At 44.6% G+C, this 24,303-nt stretch overlaps 1 protein-coding gene across 5 annotated transcripts in view; it reads left to right on the top strand.

Annotated features, from left to right (window-relative positions):
* The window catches only part of C8H2orf42 (chromosome 8 C2orf42 homolog), a 29,103-nt gene extending 21,825 nt beyond the window's left edge, over positions 1 to 7,278 (top strand). For all 5 annotated transcript variants that reach the window (XM_048352679.1, XM_048352676.1, XM_048352680.1 and 2 more), the window contains 2 exons: positions 2,651 to 2,813; positions 6,606 to 7,278. In XM_048352679.1, the coding sequence (XP_048208636.1) occupies positions 2,651 to 2,813; positions 6,606 to 6,814 (372 nt within the window). In that variant the 3' untranslated portion in view covers positions 6,815 to 7,278. The remainder of the gene's footprint in view (positions 1 to 2,650; positions 2,814 to 6,605) is intronic.
* The last annotated feature ends 17,025 nt before the right edge of the window (positions 7,279 to 24,303 follow it).

Below are 24,303 nucleotides of genomic sequence, written 5' to 3'. Positions count from 1 at the left end.
GTGGTAGAGTGCTAACCTTGAGCTGAAGAGCTCAGGGACACTGCCCAGGCCCAGAGTTCAAGCCCCAGGAACCAAAAGGGGAAAAAAAAGAATTGTCTTAATTTGGAGTGTGCTTTTTCTATGCCTTTGGGGGATCATAATGCAACAAAGTAGGATTTTTTATTTTATTTTTTGTGCTAGTACTGAGGCTTAGATTCAGGGCCAGGGCACTCTTTTCTTTTTCTCTCAGTGCTGTTCTACCACTTGACTTTTACCTCTACTTCTAGCTTTTCGTGCTGGCTAATTGATATGAGTCTCACAGAATTTTCTGCCCAGGCTTGCCTCAAACTTTGATCCTCAGATTTCCGCCTCCTGAGTGGCTAGGATTATAGGCATGAGACACTTGTGCCTAGCTTGAAGCAGGACTTTTCTCTCTATCTCTTTTTTTTTTTTTTTTGCCAGTCTTGGGACTTGAACTCGGGGCCTGAGCATTGTCCCGGAGCTGCTTTTGCTCAAGGCTAGTACTCTATCATTTGAGCCATAGCGCCATTTCCAGCTTTTTCTGTTTATGTGGTAGTGAGGAATCGAACACAGGTCTTCATGCATGCTAGGCAAGCACTCTACCTCTAAGCCACATTCCCAGCTGAGGACTTTTTTTTTGGCCAATCCTGGGACTGGGACTCAGGGCCTGAGCACTGTCCCTGGCCTCTTCCTGCTCAAGGCCAGCACTCTGCCACCTGAGCCACAGCGCCCCTTCTGGCCGTTTTCCATATATGTGGTGCTGGGGAATCAAACCGAGAGCTTCATGTGTAGGAGGCAAGCACTCTTGTCACTAGGCTATATTCCCAGCCCCAGGACTTTTCTTGTAAACTAAATGAATGATGCTCTGGTAGCTATGATGAGCCCTAGATTTGACTGGCAGGCAATGATGTAAACTGAAAAATTTGTATAAGTATAATTGTAGATGACATAACTATTTATGGAGTTAGTGGGTTCAGTACAGTACCGTTAATTTTATTATAATTAATGAATAATTATAGTTAATTTGGCTATAATTTGATTCTCATTAAAGAAATTATCTTTACTTATTATTCTCTCTTGCCAAGGACACATTAGACATTTTAGAAGACTCGTTTTCAAAGAAATTCAAAAATTTTAGGATTTTCAATTCTTTGTTGTTGTTGTTGTTGGTCATGGGGCTTGACCTCAGGGCCTGGGTGCTATCCCTGAGCTTTTCCCTTCAAGGCTAGCACTCTGCCACTTTGAGCTACAGCACACCACTTCTGGTTTTCTGATAATTAATTGTAGGTAAGAGTCTCACTGACTTTCCTTCACAGGCTGGCTTTCAACCATGATCCTCAGATCTCAGCCTCCTGAGAAGCTAGGATTACAGGCATGAGCCACCGGCGCCCAGCTAGGATTTTCAATTTTTAATATAAGTCATACCAAATGTGATTCAGCACATGCTTAGAATTCCAGCATTCAGAGGCTGAGGCAAGAAGATCACAAGTTCAAGGCTAGCCTGGGCTCCATAATGAATTTTGTAACATAACCCTACCCTTAGGAAACAATAAGAAGCCAGGCATTGGTGGGTTACACCTATAGCTACTCAGGAGGCTGAGATCTGAGGATTGAGGTTCAAAGCCAACCCAGGCTAGAAAGTCTGTGAGTCTCTAATTAACTACCAAAAAGCCAGAAATAGTACCATGGCTAAAAGTAGCAGAGCACTATCCTTGAGCATCAAAGTTCAAGGATAGTGCCCAGGACCCGAGTTCAAGCCCACCACCAACCATAACAACAACAAAGTAGTCAAGGTCTAGGAATATGGCTGCTTGTTAGAGTGCAAGCCTAGCATGCATGAAGCCCTGTGTTTTGTTTCCTCAGTACCACATTAACAGAAAAAGCCAGAAGTGGCACTGTGGCTTAAGTGGTAGAGTGCTAGCCTTGAGCAAAAGAAGCTCAGGGAATAAATTAAATTTAAAAAATAAATTAAAAAAAAAGAAGCTCAGGGACAGTGCTCAAGCCCTGAGTTCAAGCCCCAGGACTGCCCCCCCCCCCCAAAAAAAGGTAGTCAAGCTTGGGTGGTTCACAGCTAAAATCCTAGCTACTCTAGAAGCTGAGTTCTGAGAACTGAGGTTCAAAGTCAGCCGGAACATACCAATCTCTGAGACATACCATCTTCAATGAACAGGGCAAGGGCAAGTGAGGCTGGAGCCAGTGCTAATAATCACTGGAGCTTCTGCTACTAGACAGTATTCACCTACATTGCCATATTCACCCTCGCAGTCATCTGCTGCTATCCATTGCATTGTGCAAGTGAGAAAACAGGCTGGGAAAACTTCATCACTTTCACACACAGGATGGGAGGAGAGCGGTATGTGGAGCTGAGTATTAAGAGAAGAATCCTGCTAGTAGTGCAGAAGGGGAAGGGATAAAATCAGTTTGGTGAGGTTCAAATTAAGGAAACGCATTTATGATGTAGGAAAAAAATGGTGATTTGGATTTGTTAGTGGTAAAAATTGAATTTACGTGAAAATACAATGGAAAGTTTTAATTAGTTTGAGTACACCTAACAAGAAAATAAGAAGAAAGGAATAATAAAAGATCTATTGGCAGTGTTTGCTTGCTTTGGAGGTTTTCCCTATCTTACCTTTCTTGTCTTGGTGTCCAGATGCCCTTGGAAATCACACGCAGCTTTATTCAGAACCGAGATGGAACGTATGAGCTGTTTAAATGCCCTAAAGTGGAAGTAGAAAGCATAGCAGAAACCTATGGTCGCATAGAAAAACAACCAGTACTTCGACCCTTGGAACTAAAAACTTTTCTCAAAGTGGGTAAGTAAAATTTTTTTGTCCATTGTGGGACTTGAACTCAGAGCCTGAGTGCTATCCCTGAGCCTCTTTGTGCTGGAGGCTAGCACTCTACCACTTGAGCCACAGCACCACTTGGTTTTTGAGGGCTAATTGGAGATAAGAGTCTCATGGGGACTTTTCTGCCCAGCCAACTTTGAACTAGGATCCTCAGGTCTCAGCCTCCTGAGTAGCTGGAAATATAGGCCACCAGCGAGCCACTGGTGCCCAGCTGTGTAAGTAAATTTTAATAGCCCATCTTCCATCGAGGGCCACTTCTGCCTGTTATGTTATCTGAAGTTTTGGATCTTGACTTGGATCTTTGTAAAACAAATTACTCTTGTTTTGTGTGCTGTACTTGAGCCACTTCTGGCTTTTTGGTGGTTAATTGGAGATAAGAGTCTCATGGACTTTCCTGCCCAGAGTGGCTTTGAACCACAATCCTCTGATTTCAACCTATTGAGTAGCTAGGATTACACACATGAACCACTGGCACTCAGCATACATTCATTCATTTTATAAAGGGATTCTAGAATAACATGTTTTAGTTCATTTAAGCTAGGGCTTTCCAAGTAACATTACAGATTTAATACATATTCATTGTAGAGAAATCATAGATTTTATTATAGAGCATGAAAGACAAAGATAAAAACCACCTGTAATTCTCCATTCTGGGGAGAATGGAGGGGCTGGGAATGTGACTTAGTGGTAGAGTATTTGCCTAGCATGCATGAAGCCCTGGGTTCACTTACTCATACCACGTAAACAGAAAAGACCAGAAATGGCACTGTGGCTCAAGTGGTAGAGTGCTAACCTTGAACAAAAGAAGTTCAGGGACCGTGTCCAGACCCTGAGTTCAAGCCCCAGAACTGGAAAAAACAAAACAAAGAAAACCTATTGTATACTTTTTCAAAGGCACATTTCCAAGACATGGTATCATATCATGGCTATTTTTTTCACTTACTATTTTCCATATCTACCTTCAATGTTATTTTAAACATTTTATTGTTATTATAAAGGTGATGTATAGTATTTTTTAAAACATTTTGATTGTTAAAAAACAGCAGAATATTCAAGTTTTAAAGTTCTTTTGTTTGCTCTTTGCACCCTGGGGCTTGAACACCTCTACATTGCCACTTCTGGCTTTTTGGTAGTTAATTGGGGATAAGAGTCACACACACTTTCATGTCTGGATTGGCTTCAAACCACAATCCTTGGATCTCAGTGAGGATTACAGGCATGAGCCACCACTATCCAGCTGAATTTAAGTGTACAGTTCTCTGGTAATATATTCATATAGTTATTTCTCTAGAATAGTCTCATCTTCCTCAACTGCAATAAACAGTAACATTCCACACTTGCCTCCCCAAAGGCCCGGCATCCACCAGCCTACTTCTGTGAGTTCAACTACTTTCTGTAGGTCATGTAAATGGGATAATAGAATATTTATCAAATTTCTGCAGCTGGCTTTTCTTCTTCCTTCCTCCCTCCCTTCCTTCCTTCCTTCCTTCCTCTCTTCCTTTCTTTTTGTTACTAGTACTGGGCTTTGAACTCAAGACCTGGGTGCTATGCCTTAGCTTTAGCTTTTTCCACTCAAGGCTGGTGCTCTACCATTTGCACCACTGCTCCACTTCTGGGTTTTTGCTGGTTAATTGGAGAGAAGAATGTGATGGACTTTCCTGTCCAGATCTTCAGATCTCAGCCTCCTGAATATCTAGGATTGCCAACATGAGGCTACCAGTGCCTGGCTGGTTATATACACTGTTTTGGCTAACTTATTACTATAAACTGTCACTATCTTTGGAGGAGGACCAGAAGCCATTGGAAATATATTGGATTGAGTCAATAAGTTTTCCCAAGTATTTGCAATCTCTCCAAGGTGCATGTATATTTTTAAGGCTTTGTTTTTACCAAACTATTCTCTAAAAACAATAACAATAAATAGTAAAATAATAAAAAAGTAAACTAATATTTATACAGTTTACTCCAGCTGTGCATGCTGGTACATATCTATGACCTCTAATTCCGACAGTTGGGAAGCAGAGGCAAGAGGATCATGAGAGCAAGGCTAGGTTTAGGTATAAAGAGGTTGAAGGGAAAGCCTGGGCTACATAGCTACATTGAGACCCTATCTTAAAAAGCAAAAAAGAGGAAGCCGGGTGTTGGTGGTTCATTCCTATAATCCTTGCTACTCAGGAGACTGAGATCTGAGGATCATGGTTCAAAGCCAGCCCAGGCAGGAAAGTTCATGAGATTCTTATTTCCAACCAGAAAACTGGAAGTAGCCATGTGGCTCAAGTGGTAGAGTGCTAGTCTTGAGCTGAAGAGCTCAGAGACAGTGCCCAGACCCAGCGTTCAAGCCCCATGATCAACAACAACAACAAAAAAAAAAAGAAAGCTGGGAATGTGGCTTAGTGGTAGAGTGCTTGCCTAGCATGCATGAAGCCCTGAGTTCAATTCCTCAGTACTACATAAACAGAAAAGACTGGAAATAACCCTATGACTCAAGTGATAGAGTACCAGCCTTGGGTAAAAGCTCAGGGACAGTGCTCAGGCCCTGAGTTCAAGCTCCCAGACTGGCAAAAAAAAACACATGAAAAAAAGAATTTACTAAGCTGGGTGCTGGTGGCTCATACCCATAATAATCCTAGCTGCTTAGGAGGCTCAGGTATGAGGATCACAGTTGAAAGCCATCCCAGGCAGGAAAGTCCATGAGACTCTTATCTCCATTTAACCACCAGCAAACCAGAAATTGTGACTTAAGGTGGTAGAGTGAGTGCTAGTCTTGAATGAAAGAGCCCAGGGATAGTGCCCAGGCCTTGAGTTCAAGCCTCATGACCACCAACAACAAAAAATCTATTTGTAGAGGAACAATTTTATTGTTCTCACCCAGGTAAAAAAAGAAAGAATCCTCAGGACTTTCTCTTACCTTTGTTTTGCTTTGTGTGGTTTCAGTTACTCTTAGTCAAATGCAATCTGAAAATGTTAAATGGAAAGTTAACAGACCTATACAATGCCTTTTTTGAGCCAGATGTAATGATACATACCTGTGATCTCAGTATTCAGGAGGCTGAGGCAGTGGGATTTTTAAGTTCAAGATCAGCCTTGGCTACACGTTGTTAGAGGCCAATCAGAGACATTTAGGAGACCTTGTCTCAAAAGCAGGCAAAGAAACAACAACAATCAAAAACATAAAAAAACCCAACTGTTTTGTGGGCTTTGTTTTATTTTTTTGGTGGTTAATTTCAGGTAAGAGTCTCACAGACTTTCCTGCCTGGACTTGCTTAGCACCATGATTCTCAGATCTCAGCTTCCTGAGTAGCTAGGATGACAGCTGTGAGCCACTGGAGCATGGCTATAATTTTTTTTTTGAACTTCATATAATGATCATGTAACCTTTTACATTTTTGTGCATTGGGGTTTTTGCTTTGTACTTCTTATTGTTATTATTAAGGAGTTGTGCAAAGAGGTTACAATTCCATAAGTCAGGTAATGAGTACAATGCTTCTTGGACAGTGTTACCCTTCCCTCACTTTCCTTCCTTTTCCTTTTCCCATCCCTGCCCCTAAGTTGCATAGTTCATTTTTTACATAGTGTGTACTGAGTAATGGTCATGTACTCTTACCTCAGTCACCACTGATTATGTAAACTCCTCTTGGTCTTCTGATTGTGAAAGTCAGGGAGACTGCCTAATTGACCCTTCTTGCTGTTAGGGGTGCCCATTAAAGTCAACTGGAACTATGTTATTGAGTGAGTATTCTTTTTTCCTCTCTTTAGGTAATACTTCTCCAGATCAAAAGGAGCCAACACCTTTCATCATCGAATGGATCCCAGATATTCTTCCCCAGTCCAAGATTGGTGAGCTTCGGATCAAGTTTGAGTATGGTCATCACCGGAATGGGCATGTGGCAGATTATCAGGACCAGAGGCCCTCCCTGGACCAGTCCTTGGAACTAGCTCCTCTGACCACTATCACTTTTCCATGAGGCAAAACAAACCTCAGCTGCTAAGTTTGCACATCCTCATCCCTTAAACACTTTAAATACTAGTTAAGCACTTATTTAGCCCTTTTCCTTGGTGAACTGCTCTTAGCTAAGGATCCACTTTCCTAGAGCATTCAAGTGGTTTGTGTGGAAGAAAAACTTCTAAATAGCCTTGTTGGTGCTGCTGTGTATTGTCTTCATGATTAATTGGAAAGTATTTCTGGTTAGTAGAATTTTTAAAGGAACAACAACAAAAAAAAATGCCCATTCATTTTCCTTCCTGTGGATTCATTTTAGAGATATATTTCAACCTTTTTCTAATTCTCCAAGAAGCACTAGCTTATGCCAACTGGGTTAGAAAGTAATAATACCCTAGGATTAGGGCAGAATGTAAAGATCCTCCTAGCAAAGTTCTAGCCATGCTCTTTATTCTCAAATAAAGCACAGTGTCAAGAGTTTACAAGTGATATCTCATGCTGGCCTGATTTTAAAATTGTAAAACAATGGAGGGAATTTATCTGATAGGGAAGTAAAAACAACAAACAACAAGGGGCTAAGAATGTGGCTTAGTGGTAAGAGTGTTTGCCTGGTATGCATGAAGCCCTGGGTTCAATTCCTCAGCACTACATACACAGAAAAAGTTGGAAGTGGCACTATGGCTCAAGTGGCAGAGGGCTAGCCTTGAGCAAAAAGCTCAGGGACAGTGCCTAGGCCCTGAGTTCAAGACCCAGGACTGGCACACACACACACAAAAACCTGATGTGTGTCCAGAGATCAAGGTAGACCTTAAAATCCTCTGATACATGGTTCCAAAGAGACTGCTGCTAAAGAGAGCCACAAACACTCAGGAATCCAGGAGTTCAATGCTATTCTACAAATGCTTGATTTTTCTCAAAATACCACACATCTTCCACCAAAGACATGACAACCATTTAAATTTTTAAATTTTCACTTTATCACTTTAAGCACATTAACTTCTTGCTTTTTTTTGGGGGGGGAGGAGGGGTCATGGGACTTGAACTTTGGGCCTGGATGCTGTCCCTGAGCTCTCCATCTCAACATTGGCACTCTGCCACTTGAGCCACAGAGCCACTTCTGGCCGTTTTCTATATATGTAGTGCTGAGGGATCGAACCCAGGGCTTCATGTATAGAGGCGAGTACTTTACCACTAGGCCATATTCCCAGTCCATGTACAGGAATTTTTTTTTTTTGGCCAGTCCTGGGGCTTGGACTCTGGGCCTGAGCACTGTCCCTGGTTTCTTTTTGCTCAAGACTAGCACTCTGCCACTTGAGCCACAGCGCCACTTCTGGCCATTTTCTGTATATGTGGTGCTGGGGAATCGAACCCAGGGCCTCATGTATATGAGGCAGGCACTCTTGCCACTAGGCCATATCCCCAGCCCCATGTACAGGAATTTTTAAGAACTTTTTTTCTTTTAGACAACCAGGAATTTAAGTTATTTTGTTTATGAACCTTACCTTTTTACTTTTTGTCTGGTCAAAACTAAGAGCTGGGATTCACAAGGGTCTGGGTAGTGGGATAGAGGGGGGAAAAAAGCTAAGAGTAATAAGAAATCTGTATGCTTGGCACTGGTGGCTCATACCTGTAATCTTACTCAGGAAACTGAGATACAAGGATTGCAGTTCAAAGGCATCCTGGGCAGAAGAAAGTTTGTGAGATTTTCTCCAGTTAACCACCCAAAAGCCGGAAGTGGAGCTGTGGCTCAAGTGTTAGAGTGCTAACCTTGAGCAAAAAAGCTCATGGACAGCACCCAAGTCCTGAGTTCAAGCCCCACACAAACACACAAATAAATACATGTTATGATTGAGAAGTCTGAAGGTGATGTCCAACAGTGTGTATTTCATCAAATTCCCATATGATGTATGAATGACCAGTCTGCTAAGGGGCAGCTAGACTGCAGACTACACTTTGAATAGCAGGGCAGTACAAGATCTGGTCTGTAACCATTTCTGTACTTTTCACTGCCACTAATGGGGAGAGTAAGGGTAGAGGGGGTTGGCAGACAATAACTTGTGCCTAGGGCATAGTGAGGGCACTTAACATGTTTCAAGGCAGTGTGTTCCTGTAAGCCAGTTTTCCTTATTCTTTGGAGCTAATTCTGAGGCAGCATTAATCAGGGAAAAGAAAGCATGGGAAACAGGAGCCAGGAATTCAAAGACAAATGCTTTATTAAGGAAAAGCTTTCCCAGCGCTGGTGGCTGATGCCTGTAATCCTACTCAGAAGCTGAGATTTTAGGATTTAGTTTGAAGCCAGTCACAGGAAAAATTCTGTGAGAGACTTCTCCAGTTAACCACCAAAACTTTGAAAGTGGAGCTATGGTAGAAAAACTCAGGGACAGTGCCCAAGCCTTGAGTTCAAGCCTCAGGACCAAAATACACACACACACACACACACACACACACACACACACACACACACACACGAGATTAAAAGCACACAGGCACTACTTGCTTTGTTAAGACATACACACACACATACAGCAACATTTAATTGGAATGAAGGAGGAGGGAGCTCTCTCTGACTCAGCTTGAGAACTGAACAAGGATATCTTACAGACACTTATCATAGGTGTGGAATCGGGAGGGGGATGACTGCTAGGCAGTTAAAAATGTTTACAAAGAGGGCTGGGGATATAGCCTAGTGGCAAGAGTGCCTGCCTCGGATACACGAGGCCCTAGGTTCGATTCCCCAGCACCACATATACAGAAAACGGCCAGAAGCGGCGCTGTGGCTCAAGTGGCAGAGTGCTAGCCTTGAGCGGGAAGAAGCCAGGGACAGTGCTTAGGCCCTGAGTCCAAGGCCCAGGACTGGCCAAAAAAAAAAAAAAAAAATCTCATAAAAAAAAATGTTTACAAAGAAAAATATCTCAAGGAAGGGGCCCTACTGTAAAACCTATCCTTCCTTTAAAGCATAAAAGTCAGCCAGAAGAGCTCAGGGATAGTGTCAGGCCCTGAGATCAAGCCCAGTATTGGTGTGCGCACACACCTATGTCAAAATTATCCAATCTTAATGAGTAGGCCAACTTTGAAACTGGTCCCAATTGAAAAGGGTGCCAGCACCAAGTGTCATTCCTGGTATCAGAACCAAGGGAACACTCACTCCAGGGGAAATTAGGGTCAAACCCCAACCCACAGTTTTATCGTAAACACCTCTTGACTTTACAGCATTCATTGCTATCATCAGATGTATCCGCACTTATGCCTAAGTAGTGTATTGTTAGGAAAATGAAGGAGAGGAAAGAAACAGGCCAGACTCTCTACCACAGGCACACACATTTATTGATAGGGCAGGGAGGGACACAGCCCTTCCCAGGGTCTTGAAGACTGGTGGGGGGGGGGGGGGAAGGTGAATTTGCTTTACATGGGGTCTGAGCAAGGAGGCAGAGGTTAATGAAAAAGCCCGTAGGTCTAGGAAGCTGGGGACTTTTTCCTTGGGCCCACAATGGGCTGCTCACAGCTGGGCTTAGGTGAACTGCCCTGCCTGCATATTAAAGCAGGTCCTCTCATACTTTTGCCTGGTGCCTGTGTGCGCCAGGGACCATAGGTGAGAGTCAATCCTTCACGTATTATTTTTGTTTACCTTATTAATAAAACCTTTTTTTGAGCTGGGAATATGGCCTAGTGGAAAAGTGCTTGCCTCACGCACATGAAGCTCTGGGTTCAAATCCACAGCACCACATATATACAAAAAAAGCCAGAAGTGGCGCTGTGGCTCAAGTGGCAGAGTGCTAGCCTTGAGCAAAAAGAAGCCAGGGGCAGTGCTCAGGCCCTGAGTCCAAGCTCCAGGACTGGTTAAAAAAAACAAACAAAACCCAAAAAAACTTTTAGTCTCTAAATGTTTCCACATCTTGATCTCCGTGTCCAGTCAAGCTATGGCCTCCTCCCTTGTGGAGTGTGGGTGCTCCCTGGAGCTTCCCCAGTTCAGGCAAGCGCTGTGACGGATTATTTAACACCCGGGACCGATTCTGCATGGGGATGACCTACACGGAATGAGAGCTGCGCCGATGCTCACCTGTCTCAAGAGCAAACTTTCCTACCTTGAAGCCCCGAAGCTTTGTCCCTTCTTGGGAATCTTTGCACTTCGATCACGGATATAAAGTAAGATCACAGTTTTGCTTAGTGGTGAAAAGGCTGGAAATAGCCTGGTTAAGGATGCTGACTTTACTTTTATTTTCTTCACATATTTTTCCTTTTTCCTCGTATTTAATGAACTTTGATAAATTCCCCCAAAACCAAAAACGGCAAAGGAAAAAAAGGCGCACCGTTAGTCCCCTACCCCACTGCGCCGGCGCACGGGAGAGGGGTGAGCAAGGCGCCTACGGGCGCCGCCGGCCGGGCTGTCACGCGGCAGTCGCCCACTCGCCACTGCGAGGTGACGTCAGTCGGTCACGTTCGCCTGGCGCCCGCTCCAGCATTTCCGGTGGCGTGGCGTTTTTCGTCCACCAGGCGGCGCCCGAGGACGTTCAGTGACCAACGCTGCAACGCGCAGCCGCACTGGTGTCCCGGACACGTCACCACCTTCGCGTCTTTTCTGGAGTGCGCGGGAATGCGAGCTCTGGAAGGTGGTGACGTCACCGGGGTTCCCCGCGTGGCGCGAGGGGCGGGGCTGGGGACGTGGCGCACGCGGCAACCCGCAGAGGGAGTGAAGGGGGGGTGGAAGCGGGGAAGGAAGATTAAAGGGAGGGGAAGAGGGGGAGGTTGACCGAGACCCGGAACCGGAGCTCAGGTCCCGCGCGGGCAGACCAGGCCACACCCGCCTCGTGACCGGCGTTCGCGCCGAGTTGCGGGGAAGGTGCTGACGAGGCGGGCACCGGGCGGCCGGCGCTCGGCTCTCGGGAGCCGGCCAGACACCCACTTCCTGTCCCCGAGGCGGCCGCGCCCTTCTGCGGGCAGGCCCCAGCCTGCATTCCAGCGGGGCCTCTGGAGTGGCGCGGTGGCCCCGGGACACGTGCGCGCAGGGTGCCAGCGAGGTCCCGAGCTCCCGAACGTGCAGCGTGGCCGAGAGGTAGTAGTCGGGCTCCGGGGCCCGCCCCCAAGCGCGCTCGCCTCCCCTCATGGCCCCCCTCCCCAGCGCGCGCCCCTCTCGGGCCTCCCCCTCCCCCAGTGCTCTCCACCCCACCCGTGGGGCCGCCTGCCGCCGACCGGGCGCACGGGCGCCCTGGAGGGGGGTGGGCGGAGCTTTGCTCCCGGCCGCTCCGTACTGGCTGACTGTGGTTGGCCGCGGTGCGAGCCTTTCAGCCTTTCGGGCTCCTGAGCCCAGCCTTCCTGTTAGGTCTGCCCGAGAGATGAGAGCCCTAACACCCTTGCTAAAGCATTCTGTAACACCATCCACCTCCCAGAATTGAGAGGAATGCATACTTGTATTCCTTCTCAGCTTCTTCCCGCCCGGTCCCCAGAGTCCGCTTGTGATGGCATCCATTTCCCGAGTAATTCTTAAAACAAAAGGCTTTGTTTCCAAGTCAAGCAGCCCTGTTGAGGAGCTTCCCTTCGTGTGAGCTCCACAGCCCAATGACTGGAAGAATGGTTGATAAAGGGCTCCTGAAACTGCGACCTGATCAGATTTGGGGACGAGAAGTGGTTACCAGAGTTTACTCTAGCACCTACATAACTTCTAATCCCGAGGATCTGTATCTAGGGCACCCTCCCCAGAATTCCCCAGCTCATGTGACATTGCTATGGCCCACTCATCTGTCTGAGAATGACCCAATCCCAGGAGACAAGCCAGCCTCCAACCTCGCTTAAGGCTGGTCTAGCAAGTTCTGACAGAGTAGGGTGAGGAAGATAGGGAATGCAGATGTACCATGGTTTAGGGACAGACCTAAGCGTTTCCAGTGAGAGGTCTCATTTGATGGCTAGGGTGCTTTGAGCTGCAGGGAATTATCCTCCCTCTACTTGAGGAAACTCAGCAAGTTTTCAATAGCTTACCTCCCATCCCATGGCAAGGATGTGTTTGGAAGTGCTCTTGGAGATTTACTGGAGTTCTGTTGTAGGGCTGTTGAGCAAGAAGGGCAGCACTTTTTTCCTACCTCTTCTCTAGGATCTGAGATGTCCAGGACCATTCAGAGTGTGTGAATGAAGGGCATCTTACACATTGCAGTCTTCCATTTTTTGACTGAGCTGCTGCCATTTGCATTAGGACGAAAAGCCCTTGTTAGATGACACATGAGAGGCAGGTAGAAGCACTAAAAGGCAGAGGAGAGGCAACCCTCTCCCGCTTGGCCTTGGTCGTGTATGGGTTAATGGAAGGACTCATGTGTCAGACTTAGGCCTTTTTTTAGCACTCTCTGGCAAGTGTCACCTTGCCTGCACCTGCTGCTTCTACAAACTATTGCTCATTTGCCAGTCAGCAGTGCAAAAGGCAGATTCCAAGCCTGTGTAATTCAGATTCAGTATGTTATCTGCATCATATCCAAAGAAAGAGAAGAGAGGCAACAATCCCTCCTCCCTTCCCCACCCCCCATAATCTTAAACTTTGCTAGAGCATGGAATAGAGAAATACTCAGAATAAAGCAAACACATGAAAAAGCAGTGGTATTTCCAAAGAGTTCTTTTAGGTAGAGGCTTCGTGGTTTTGAACATGGCAAGCAGCTTCTGTGTTTCATATGGATAGAGTTCATGAATGTGGTTGACACAGGGATCCTTTTTTTTTTTTTTCTGGTCGGTCATGTGGCTTCAGCTCTGGGCCTGGGCCCTGTCCCTGAGCTCAAGGCTAAGGCTCTACCACTTGAGCCACAGCATCCAGTTTTCTGGTGGTTAATTGCAGCTAAAGGTCTCACAGACTTTCCTGCCCAGGCTGGCTTTGAATCACAATCCTCAAATCTCTGCCTCCTGAGTAGCAAGGATTACAGGCATGAACCACCAGTGCCCAATACAGGGATCCTTTAGATGACAAATAAGTCTCTTCTTTTCTTTGCTCATAAAGCAGTCTTTCCTGTCCTAAATTGGTTGACATACTTACTAGGACCTACAAGAGTTAGTCTTCAGTTACAGACTGGACAGGAACTGATTAGTGTTGTCATTTAAATCTAATCAGTTGTGTTACAAGCCAGTTTGGAGAACTGAACAGAAAGGGGTTTGGCCATCAGAGAAGTATGGAAGTAAGCCCTAGCAGGACCTATGATAGCCCAGAGTAAGGAATTTTAAGTTCCATGATTTCCTTGGTCAATGCTGGCTCCTCTTAGCCAAAAAGACATGCTCCTTTCTTAAAAGAGAAACCTCAGTGGTTAGGTTTTGTTGTTATTGGTGGTGGTCATCATGGGACTTGAACTCAGGGCCTAGGTGCTGTCCCTGAGCTCTTTTGCTCAAGGCTAGCAATCTGCCACTTCCAGTTTTCTGATGGTTAATTGGAGATGAGTCTCCTGGACTTCCCTGCTTAGGCTGGCTTTGACAATGATCTTCAGATCTCAGCCCCTGAGTAGATAGGATTACTGGCATGAGCCACTCATGCCACAAGCTTTGCCAGACTGGTGCTCTACTACTTGAATCATACCTCTAGCTCTCCTTTTTGCTGGTTATTTGGAAGATGGAAGCCAGAACTTTTCTCTGAACTACAATCTCCTCAGTAGCTAGGGTTACAGGCATGAGCCACTAATGCCCAGTCAGTTACTCAAGCATTCCAGTCTACCTGTCATGTCCAGCATTCATCAGTGTAAATCAGTAAATTGACATTTGGTTTATGTGTTCTTCAACTCTGTGTGACCTTGGCAAATAGATATTTGAGAGATGACTTCCCTTTAGTGTGCCAGGCCAACATCTGAGTGCTTACTTAAATTTAGCAGTGGCTGGTAAGCTGTGGGAAAGGCCTGGAAAAGCAAGCCAGGAAGCCAGCTTCGTCCAGGAAAAACTAACCAGTGTTACTGTCAGCCTTATTGTCATTCAGGAAAATAACAACAGCACAGAAAGTAGGAAATTCTAGAGGAAGACATGTGTTGGGTACTCTGGATCAAAGGAAGGTAAGAATGTGTGGGAGGCAGAGAATTGTGCCACAGGGCCATGAGGACTTGCAGAATGGATGAGATGTCCACAGGTAGAGATAAAGGGTGTGGACAGGAACTACCACTGCTACTCCAGTGAAGTCCAGCACAGGAAGTGATTCAAACTACGAAGTCATCTCATTTCCTGGCCCTTAAACTCTTGGAAAAAAATGGTTATAGCTGAAGAGACAAGAGAAAGAAGGAAAAACTATTCAACAATTTGTTCAACATTTGATTGGTTAATTTGTATCAGACTGCTTAATTTGTATCAGATTCTGAGCTGGGTCCTAGAAATACAGCATTAAACAAAATAAAAAGATTTCTCATAAAATTTATAGCTTAATGAGGACACACAGAGGAAAAATCTATAGAGCCAGTCTCCAGCTCACACTTGTAATCCTAGCTACTCAGGAGGCTGAGATCTGAGGAGCAGAGTTTGAAGCCAGCCCAAGCAGAGTTCCCTGACACTCTTATCTCCAATTAACCAACAAAAAGCTGGGAATGAAGCTGTGGCAATGGAGCTGTAGGCCCAAGTGGTAGAGTACTAACCTTGAATAAAAAAGCTCAGGGACAGTGCTCTCACCCTGAGTTCAAGTCCCAGGACTGGCACATACACAATAATAATAAATAAAGAAATAATATGTTCTTGATACATTGTATATTGTATATATGTCTACCTGACCTAGAGAAGAGATAGAAAAACAGGACGTAAGATATCACAAGAAATGTACACACTGCCCTACTATGTAACTGTACCCTTTTTGCACAACACCTTGTCAAAAAATTTGTGTTCAATTAATAAATAAATAAAATTTAAAAAATAAATAAGGAAATAAATAAACTAATATGTCAGATGGTGACAGGTACTAAGGAGAACATAGAAACCAGGAATGGGAAAGCAGAAGGAAATGTGGCGGGTTCTTTTTTTCCCCCTTAATTTTAAACAGGAAGTAGAATTTCTTCGTGGCTGTGATTAAGAAGGGTGCAGCACAGGAGAAGTCTTCTCAGTGCAATGCCACCACCAGAGGCTGTTACAGGGATGTGTTTGACCCCACAGCCATCTGGGATAAGCCATCATATCTCTTGACCACTAGGAATACATACTCTGTGTGTGTGTGTGTGTGTGTGTGTGTGTGTGTGTGTGTGTGTGTGTATTTTTAAATTTTTTTTTTTGCCAGTCCTGGGGCTTGAACTCAGGGCCTGGGCTGACCCTGAGCTTCTGTGTTCAAGGCTGGTGCTCTACCACTATAGCTCCACTTATGGCTTGAGTAGTGTTTTTTGTTGTTGTTGTTGTTTTTGGCCAGTCCTGGGCCTTGGACTCAGGGCCTGAGCACTGTCCCTGGCTTCCTTTTTTTGCTCAAGGCTAGCACTCTGCCACTTGAGCCACAGCGCCACTTCTGGCTGTTTTCTGTATATGTGGTGCTAGGGAATCGAACCCAGGGCCTCATGTATATGAGGCAAGCTCTCTTGCCACTAGGCCATATCCCCAGCCGGCTTGAGTAGTTTATTAGAGATAAGAGTCTCAAGGATTTTTCTGCCTGGGCTGGCTTTGGACCATAATCCTCAGGTTTCAGCCTCCTGAGTAGGTAGGATTATGGGCATGAACTACGGGTACCTGGCTTCATCAGGAACATTTTTGTCTGTGTATGTGCTAGAGATTTAACCTGGAGGTACATGCATGTTTACCTAACCTATGACATAAAATGAACCCATACATGACCTGTGTAAGGTTTCAATCACATGTTGTTGGTTCTGCAGCTTGGTGTAGATGGCCATGATGACTTGGGCTGTGTGGACTGTGGCCACTGAGCCTTGAGACTTCCCTGAGGCACCCCATACCTTTCTAGTTTAAGAACCTCACAAGGTCAGAGTTGTGAATGCCCACTGTAAGAGGCAACCCCTACAAACAACAGGCTCCATTGCACTATCAAGGATGCTGTTTGCCTCCATTGTACAATGGGCAAACTTCCTCCAGGCTTTAAATAAATTTTGTACAAGTGAATATAAGGGTAAAGGAGGCACACAGTCTTTACTAATTTTCAGTGAGTTGGAGCTGAACATGTGTTACGGGAGATAAAATTTGTGACTATGACTCACTGCCTGAAGAAAAGTAAAAGCCAAGATCTCTGAATGGATCAAATTCTCTGAAAGTTAGAAATGCCAGGTGCAATGATAGGGAAAATGGAATTTTACCCTAAATATAAACACTGTAGTTCTAAGAAAATAACAGTGTTGGCCTGGTGGGCTGTGCTAGAGCTAAGCAGGGAAAAGGAAAGAGCTGAAGAACTGCTTTCTCAGCTCCTTTTCCTGTCCCAGGAGCACGCTTGGGGGCAGGGAGGGAGGAAGTCAGGCTGAGAGACTATTGCAGCCACAAGAGATCACTTGTGCTTCCTGGGCAGGGTCCCTGGCCACAGTTGAAGGCCTGCATCTGGAGAAAGGAACTGCTAGCTGAAAGCTAATCTTGGTCTGCCCACCTTGCTCTCTACACCACTGGTTTTCTTTTCTTTCTTTTAAGGTATATTTTTATTTAAGTAGTCATACAAAGTGGTTACCATTCAACAAATCAATTAACAAGTACAAGGCACCTTGATAATACTCCTTTCCTTATTCTCCCCCATCCCTCCCCTCCACTACCATTGGTTTTTGAACCAGGAGTTTCAGAGCTCTAAAGATGATTGAGTCAGAGATGAAATTGGAATACACACACACACACACACACACACACACACACACACGCATTCTTGTGTGGCGATATAACAATGAAATCTGCCACCCCCACATCTAACTGATATGCCAGTAAGAACTAAAAAAAAAAATCTATACAGTATGGTAGGGAATAATGACAAAGAAGAAACTGTTGGTATTCTAAAGTTTTTTGGTTTATGAGCATAATGGAACAAGACTAGAAGGGAGTAAAAGTTTGTGGCTGAGGAGAGAAAGATCAAATACAGGACAGTATGAAGCCTAGTGTTAACAGATAGTACCCGTATGATGAGGCTGAGGTGTACTACAAGAGTTTGCACTGACCTATACAGCCTCTAGGACAATGGCCACATGTATTAGCTTTGAAGCTGAGGAAATAAGAGGAGTGAAGGCAGTTATACTTAAAAAAAGAAAGAAAAAAAAAGGGCTGGGAATATGGCATAGTGGTAGAGTACTTGCTTAGCATTCATGAGGCTCTGGGTTCAATTACTCAGTACCACATACACAGAAAAACCAGAAGTGGTGCTCTCCCTCTTCAAGTTTCTCCCAGCCCTCTTCATGCTCCCCTAGCATGCCTGTCTGTCTACTCTACAAACATAGTCATCCTGTTTCCCTGGCAAAACCATTTGGTGGTGGCTTGGTGCCAGTAGTTCATACTTGTAATACTAACTATCCATTAAGGAGGATCATGGTTCAAACCAGCCCAAGCAGGAAAATATCAGTGAGACTCTACGTTCAATAAACTCTCCAAAAAGCCAGAAGTGGAGCTGTGGCTCAAATGGTAGAGCGCTAAACTAGAGAATAAAACAAAAACGCTCAGGGATAACACCCAGACTCTGAGTTCAAGCCCCAGGACCAGCACACACACACAAAAGCAAAAAGGGCTGCATCTTGAGATCCCGACCTGGAGTCCAGCCCTGGCAAGCCAGTACTTTCTTGCTCAATAAAATCCTTTTTAATTAAAAAAAAAAAAAAAAAAAGGGCTGGGGATATGGCCTAGTGGCAAGAGTGCCTGCCTCATATACATGAGGCCCTGGGTTCAATTCCCCAGCATGGCCAGAAGTGGCGCTGTGGCTCAAGTGGTAGAGTGCTAGCCTTGAGCAAAAAGAAGCCAGGGACAGTGCGCAGCCCTGAGTCCAAGCCCCAGGACTGGCCAAAAATAAAAATAAATAAATAAATAAAATGGGGCTGGGGATATGGCCTAGTGGCAAGAGAGCTTGCCTCATATACATGAGGCCCTGGGTTCGATTCCCCAGCACCACATATACAGAAAATGGCCAGAAGGGGCATTTGGCTCAAGTGGCAGAGTGCTAGCCTTGAGCAAAAAGAAGCCAGGGACAGTGCTCAGGCCCTGAGTCCAAGGCCCAGGACTGGCCAAAAAAAAAAAAAAAAAGCAAAAGGGACTTGGGGTGTGGTCAAGCCCTATGTCAACACAACCCCAAGGGGTGTTGGTCACCTAGTTCTGTACATTTCTCCATCTGTCCTCATCTCTTCCACTGTACCCTGTCTCACCCTTTATTCTCTGTCCACACTTGAGCCATTTGTAGTTCTTACTGTGCCGTTGTTCATCTTTTCTGTACATGTTCCAGTTGTGAATATCCTGGTCCCCATTCAAATATTCTTTCCTTTCCCTGACTAATTCCTCCAGGCTGCAGACATCAGTCTCTGACTACTTTTCTCCAACTCCCTGTGTGCCACCATTTTTTTTGTCAGTTGTGGGGCTTGAACTCAGGACCTCGGAGCTGTCCCTGAGCGTTTCTGCTCAAGTCTAGCCCTCTACCACTTGAGCCATAGCTCCACTTCTGACTTTTTGTAGTTAAATGAAGATAAAAGTTTCATGTACTTTCCTGCCCAGGCTGGCTTTGAACTGTGATCCTCAGATCTCAGCCTCCTGAGTAGCTAGGATTACAGGAGTCAGCCACCAGCACTCTGCTTGCCACCGTTCTTGAAGCAAGGCCAGATATATAATAGTGACGGCGGCAGCATGCTGAAAACAAGCACATCATTCCAGCTTACACAAAGGCTCTTTGTTATTGACTGGGGACTTCTTAAAGCTAACAAATGAGCCATCCACTTCTGCATTTCCAGCACCTAGCACAGTGCTTGAAGCCTCACAGGTGTTTTATGAATGTATATAGAAGGACTGAAATGAGTGAATGAATGGACAAGTGGCCCTCCGGGCCTGAGCTTACAAAACAAGTCCAGAGTGCAGAGCCCTAGCCACACTGCTTTTTCTGGATTGACAGTTTTCTCCAGAAAGAGCATGTACCATTCAAATGTATAGCCTTCAATGTATGCCAGGTGGTGAGGCACACAGGGTTCGTGGGCAATTCACAGGTAATCTTCAGAAGCAAAATAGGACCTGCCAATTGAATGTAACATTCATATAACATGACCTTGATACAAATTTGGTTCAAAACCATTGTTCTAAAACAGGGCCCAGTCTACTTGGAATCTGTACAGAGCCTTCACCAGGCCAAGCTCCTTGAAGCAGTTCATGCCTCGTGTTTCTAGGTTCTTCTGTATCTGGGGAAAATCTATTTGTCATGAAGTGGAATAGATAATTTTCATACCAGCTTTGAACTGCATTTCACAAACTAATAGATTTATTACATTCTCAAAGATATGATCTAGCATGTTCCCATCTGTTGGTTCATCACATTTTTCAGTTACAGTTCTGTGTGTCAAGCTAAGATGTCCAGACAGAAAACTTGGGTAAGATATTGTTTCTTCTTCCTGTTGGCATGTTTTGTGTAGGAGTCATCAGTGTGCAATGGCTGCTTGCTGCTGCTTTTTCTTTTTTTTTTTTGTCAGTTGTGGGGCTTGAATTCAGGGTCTTGGTGCTATTCATGAACTAAGTATTCTATTTTAAAAAATCTTTCTAAATAAATAAAAATTTTCCTATTCCAAAACTTGAGAATAATAAAAAGAGTTAATTCTCTCTCTCGCGCGCGCTCTCTCTCTCTCTCTCTCTCTCTCACACACACACACACACACACACACACACACACACACACTATAATACAGGTCCAAGATGCTAACCCAGTAAGTATTGGGGCCTATAATGCTTTTTTTTTTTTTTTTTTTTTGGTCAAGGGTGGCTTGAACTCTGGGCCTGGCTGCTGTCCCTGAGCTCTTCAGCTTAAGGCTAGTGCTCTACCACTTGAACCATAGCACCACTTCTGGTTTTCTGGTGGTTAACTGGAGATGAGAGCTGGGCTGGCTTTGAACCATGATCCTCAGATCTCAGCCTCCTGAGTAGCTAGAACCACCAGGCATGAACCACCAGCACTGGGTGTTTCTTTCTTTTTTTTTTTTTTTTTTTTGGCCAGTCCTGGGCCTTGGACTCAGGGCCTGAGCACTGTCCCTGGCTTCTTCCCGCTCAAGGCTAGCACTCTGCCACTTGAGCCACAGCGCCGCTTCTGGCCGTTTTCTGTATATGTGGTGCTGGGGAATCGAACCTAGGGCCTCGTGTATCCGAGGCAGGCACTCTTGCCGCTAGGCTATATCCCCAGCCCTGGGTGTTTCTTTCTTAAAGTCTGTAGTGTGGGGGCTGGGAATATTGCCTAGTGGCAAGAGTGCTTGCCTCATATACATGAGGCCCTGGGTTCGATTCCTCAGCACCACATATAGAGAAAATGGCCAGAAGTGGCACTGTGGCTCAAGTGGCAGAGTGCTAGCCTTGAGCAAAAAAGAAGCCAGGAACAGTGCTCAGGCCCTGAGTTCACGGCCTAGGACTGGCCAAAAAAAAAAAAAAAATGTCTGTAGTGTGCCTGTTTGGAGTTTTCTCCTTTCTTCTTTGTGTTCTCTCTCTCCTCTCTCTCTCTCTCTCTCTCTCTCTCTCTCTCTCTCTCTCTCTCTCTCTCTCTCTCTCTCTCTCTCTCCCTCTCTCCCTTCTTTCCCTTCCTTCCTTTTCTTTCCTTCCTTCCTTTTCTTTTTCCTTCCTTCTTTCTTTTTTTGCTAGCACCAGGATTTGAATCCATTACCTTGAGCTTGCTAACTTTGTTCTCTTGTCTGGTGCTCTACTACTTGAGAGGCCGCTAGCTTTGCTATTTGCTAGTTATTTTGGAGATGGATTTCAGCAGACTTTCCTGCCTAGGCTGGCTTCAAACCATGATCTTCTGGATCTAACTCTCCTGAGTTAATAGGATTTCAGGCATCAGCCATTAGAAAATAAGCAGGAGAAGAAAGTGTCTCTAGGGTCTTTCTGAGGCCGTACAGTTGTATTAGGGAGTGAGCATGCTGCCTCCAGGGCTGGCGGGGTGGGCGAGGTACGGGAATCTGCTCTGCATTCCCAGCAAATTTAACAGCACACAGGGAGGTATATGGTATGGTTCTAGTCACCCAAATTCCTGCCACATTCAACCTCTGTGAGAATGATTTGCTTTTATACTTATATTTGATTGGGGGAGGGAGTGTAAAAACAAAACAAAACAACTATCATTGAACATACCTGGCAGATTAGCTAAGGATTTCTACTGCCTTGAGCAAAAGAAGCCAGGAACAGTGCTCAGGCCCTGAGTCCAAGGCCCAGGACCGGCCAAAAAAAAAAAAAAATTAAAATTAAAAAAAAGGAGAGAAGAGAGGAAGCCATGCCTATATTTCTGACACATAGATAACTATGAATATACCCATAGCTTAGTAATATAATTGATACCTTTCAAAAAGATTTTTTTTTTTTTTTTTGCCAGTCCTGGGCCCTGGCTTGTTTGCTCAAGGCCACTTGAGCCGCAGCGCCACTTCTGGCCGTTTTCTATATATGTGGTGCTGGGGAATTGAACCCAGGGCTTCATGTATACAAGGCAAGCTCTCTTGCCACTAGGCCATATTCCCAGCCCTTCAAAAGGATTTTTTTTTCAAATTTTTATTATCAAACTGATGTACAGAGAGGTTACAGTTTCATACGTTAGGTAATGGATACATTTCTTGTACTGTTTGTTACCCTGCAAAAGGATTTTTTAAAACAATTACACTAGACAGAATGACCAACTGGAAGTCTCCAAACAGGATTGTTAACAATTTGAGGTCAGGAACTGCATCTCATGCAGGAACTGCATGCTCATGTCCTTGGGCCATGACTTCAGATACATACTTGATGTTAATGAACTCTCAGTGAATGGAAATTTACTGTGGCTCACTGTAAGGTTAGGCTTTACACACAAATTAGACCTGCCTCATGGGGTTCTTCACAACAGCAGATATTTTATGAGCACTGTCACTCAGAGTTGGTTGCATTGACAAAATGAAACTAAAGGATTGTGTTTAAAAACCAAATTGAACCTGACCTAGACAAGGGATGGAAAAACAGGTTGTAAGATATCACAAGAAATGTACACACTCCCCTACTATGTAACTGCACCTTCTTTGCACAACACCTTGTAAAAAATTTTATGTTCAATTAATAATAAAAAATATATATATAAAAAAAATAAAATAAAAACCAAATTGATTTACTCTGCCAGATTTTACAGAAACATTTCTGCTTTGGGTTGGGGTTTGTACAAAAAGACTTATAATTTAAAGTATGTGAGTTCCATAAAGATTGGAGGTGTTTGGTTTGGTTTTTTAAAAGCAGATGAACCCAGCAGGCAAGTTGGCAGGGTGTCTGACTGCCTGACTACGGGAGATGACACAGGCCACAAAGAGAAGGAAAATGAGGCAGCCAGAGCTGGTAAAGTAGTTGCCGAGCTTTCCAGGTTTTTCTGGAAAAAGGGAGAAAAGGAGAGTAAAGGGCAGCAAGAGGATTGGTTAACAACTGCCTTCAGGAAAGCTGACTAGTGAATTCGCCTTTGGATTTATTTTCCTAAGTTAGGAGCCAGCGGGTGCTTGGCCCAGCTGTGTGCTGGTAGGGCTTTGACCTCGGTCTGTGGCTTGGCAGCCCCAAGATGTCAGGGAGCCACTGTCCTGAGGAACATTAAAAAGGGGACACCAGGGGCTGGGAATATGGCCTAGTGGCAAGAGTGCTTGCCTCATATACATGAAGCCCTGGGTTCAATTCCCCAGTACCACATATACAGAAAACAGCCAGAAGTGGCACTGCGGCTCAAGTGGCAGAGTGCTAGCCTTGAGCAAAGCCAGGGACAGTGCTCAGGCCCTGAGTCCAAGCCCCAGGACTGGCAAAAAAAAAAAGGGGGGGGGGACACCAAATACTCTCCAAAGATATGTGTATAGATAGTACAGGAGTTTTGTTTCATTTAATTTTAATTTTAGAGTATTTGTTTACACACATTTACTTCTTTGAATAGGTAATTCTTTTACATGGCTCAAAACTAAAAGAACATAAAGATATGTATATATGTCTCTTTTTCCTCTCCCTCATTTGCTCAGTTCCCTAACCCCAAATAGAAAACCCTGCTTTTAGGTTTTTGTTTATCTTTCTAAAATGGTTCTTTTTTGTTTGTTTGGTGTTGGGGGCAGAACTCAGGGCCTCCAGTGTGCCAAGACTGAGCTAAAGCCCCAACCTCTAACATTGTTCTAATGCTGTACAAACTAGAGCAAACAATCTTTGTCTTGCTCAAGTTTTAATGTAAACCATGTGCTATACCCATGTTCTGCACCTTTAGAGTCCCGTCCCTCCCATTTAACACTTAATCTCAGAGACATTTTCTCATTAAGTGGAAAGTAGACTCATTTTTTAATTTCATTATGGCTACAAAAAGGTATGGATATCTTGTAATTTAATTCCCACCAAGAAACATTAAGGTTGTTTCTAATCTTTTGGTGTTACAAATAAAGGTATGCAGCCTATGCTGGCCTCCTGCCTCTGTCTTCTAAGTGCTAGGATTACAAGTGT

Source organism: Perognathus longimembris, chromosome 8 (assembly GCF_023159225.1).
Source record: "Perognathus longimembris pacificus isolate PPM17 chromosome 8, ASM2315922v1, whole genome shotgun sequence".
NCBI classification, from domain to species: Eukaryota; Metazoa; Chordata; class Mammalia; order Rodentia; family Heteromyidae; genus Perognathus; species Perognathus longimembris.
Note: the sequence above shows the minus strand (reverse complement) of the source record. Positions and strands in the feature narration are given on the sequence as shown.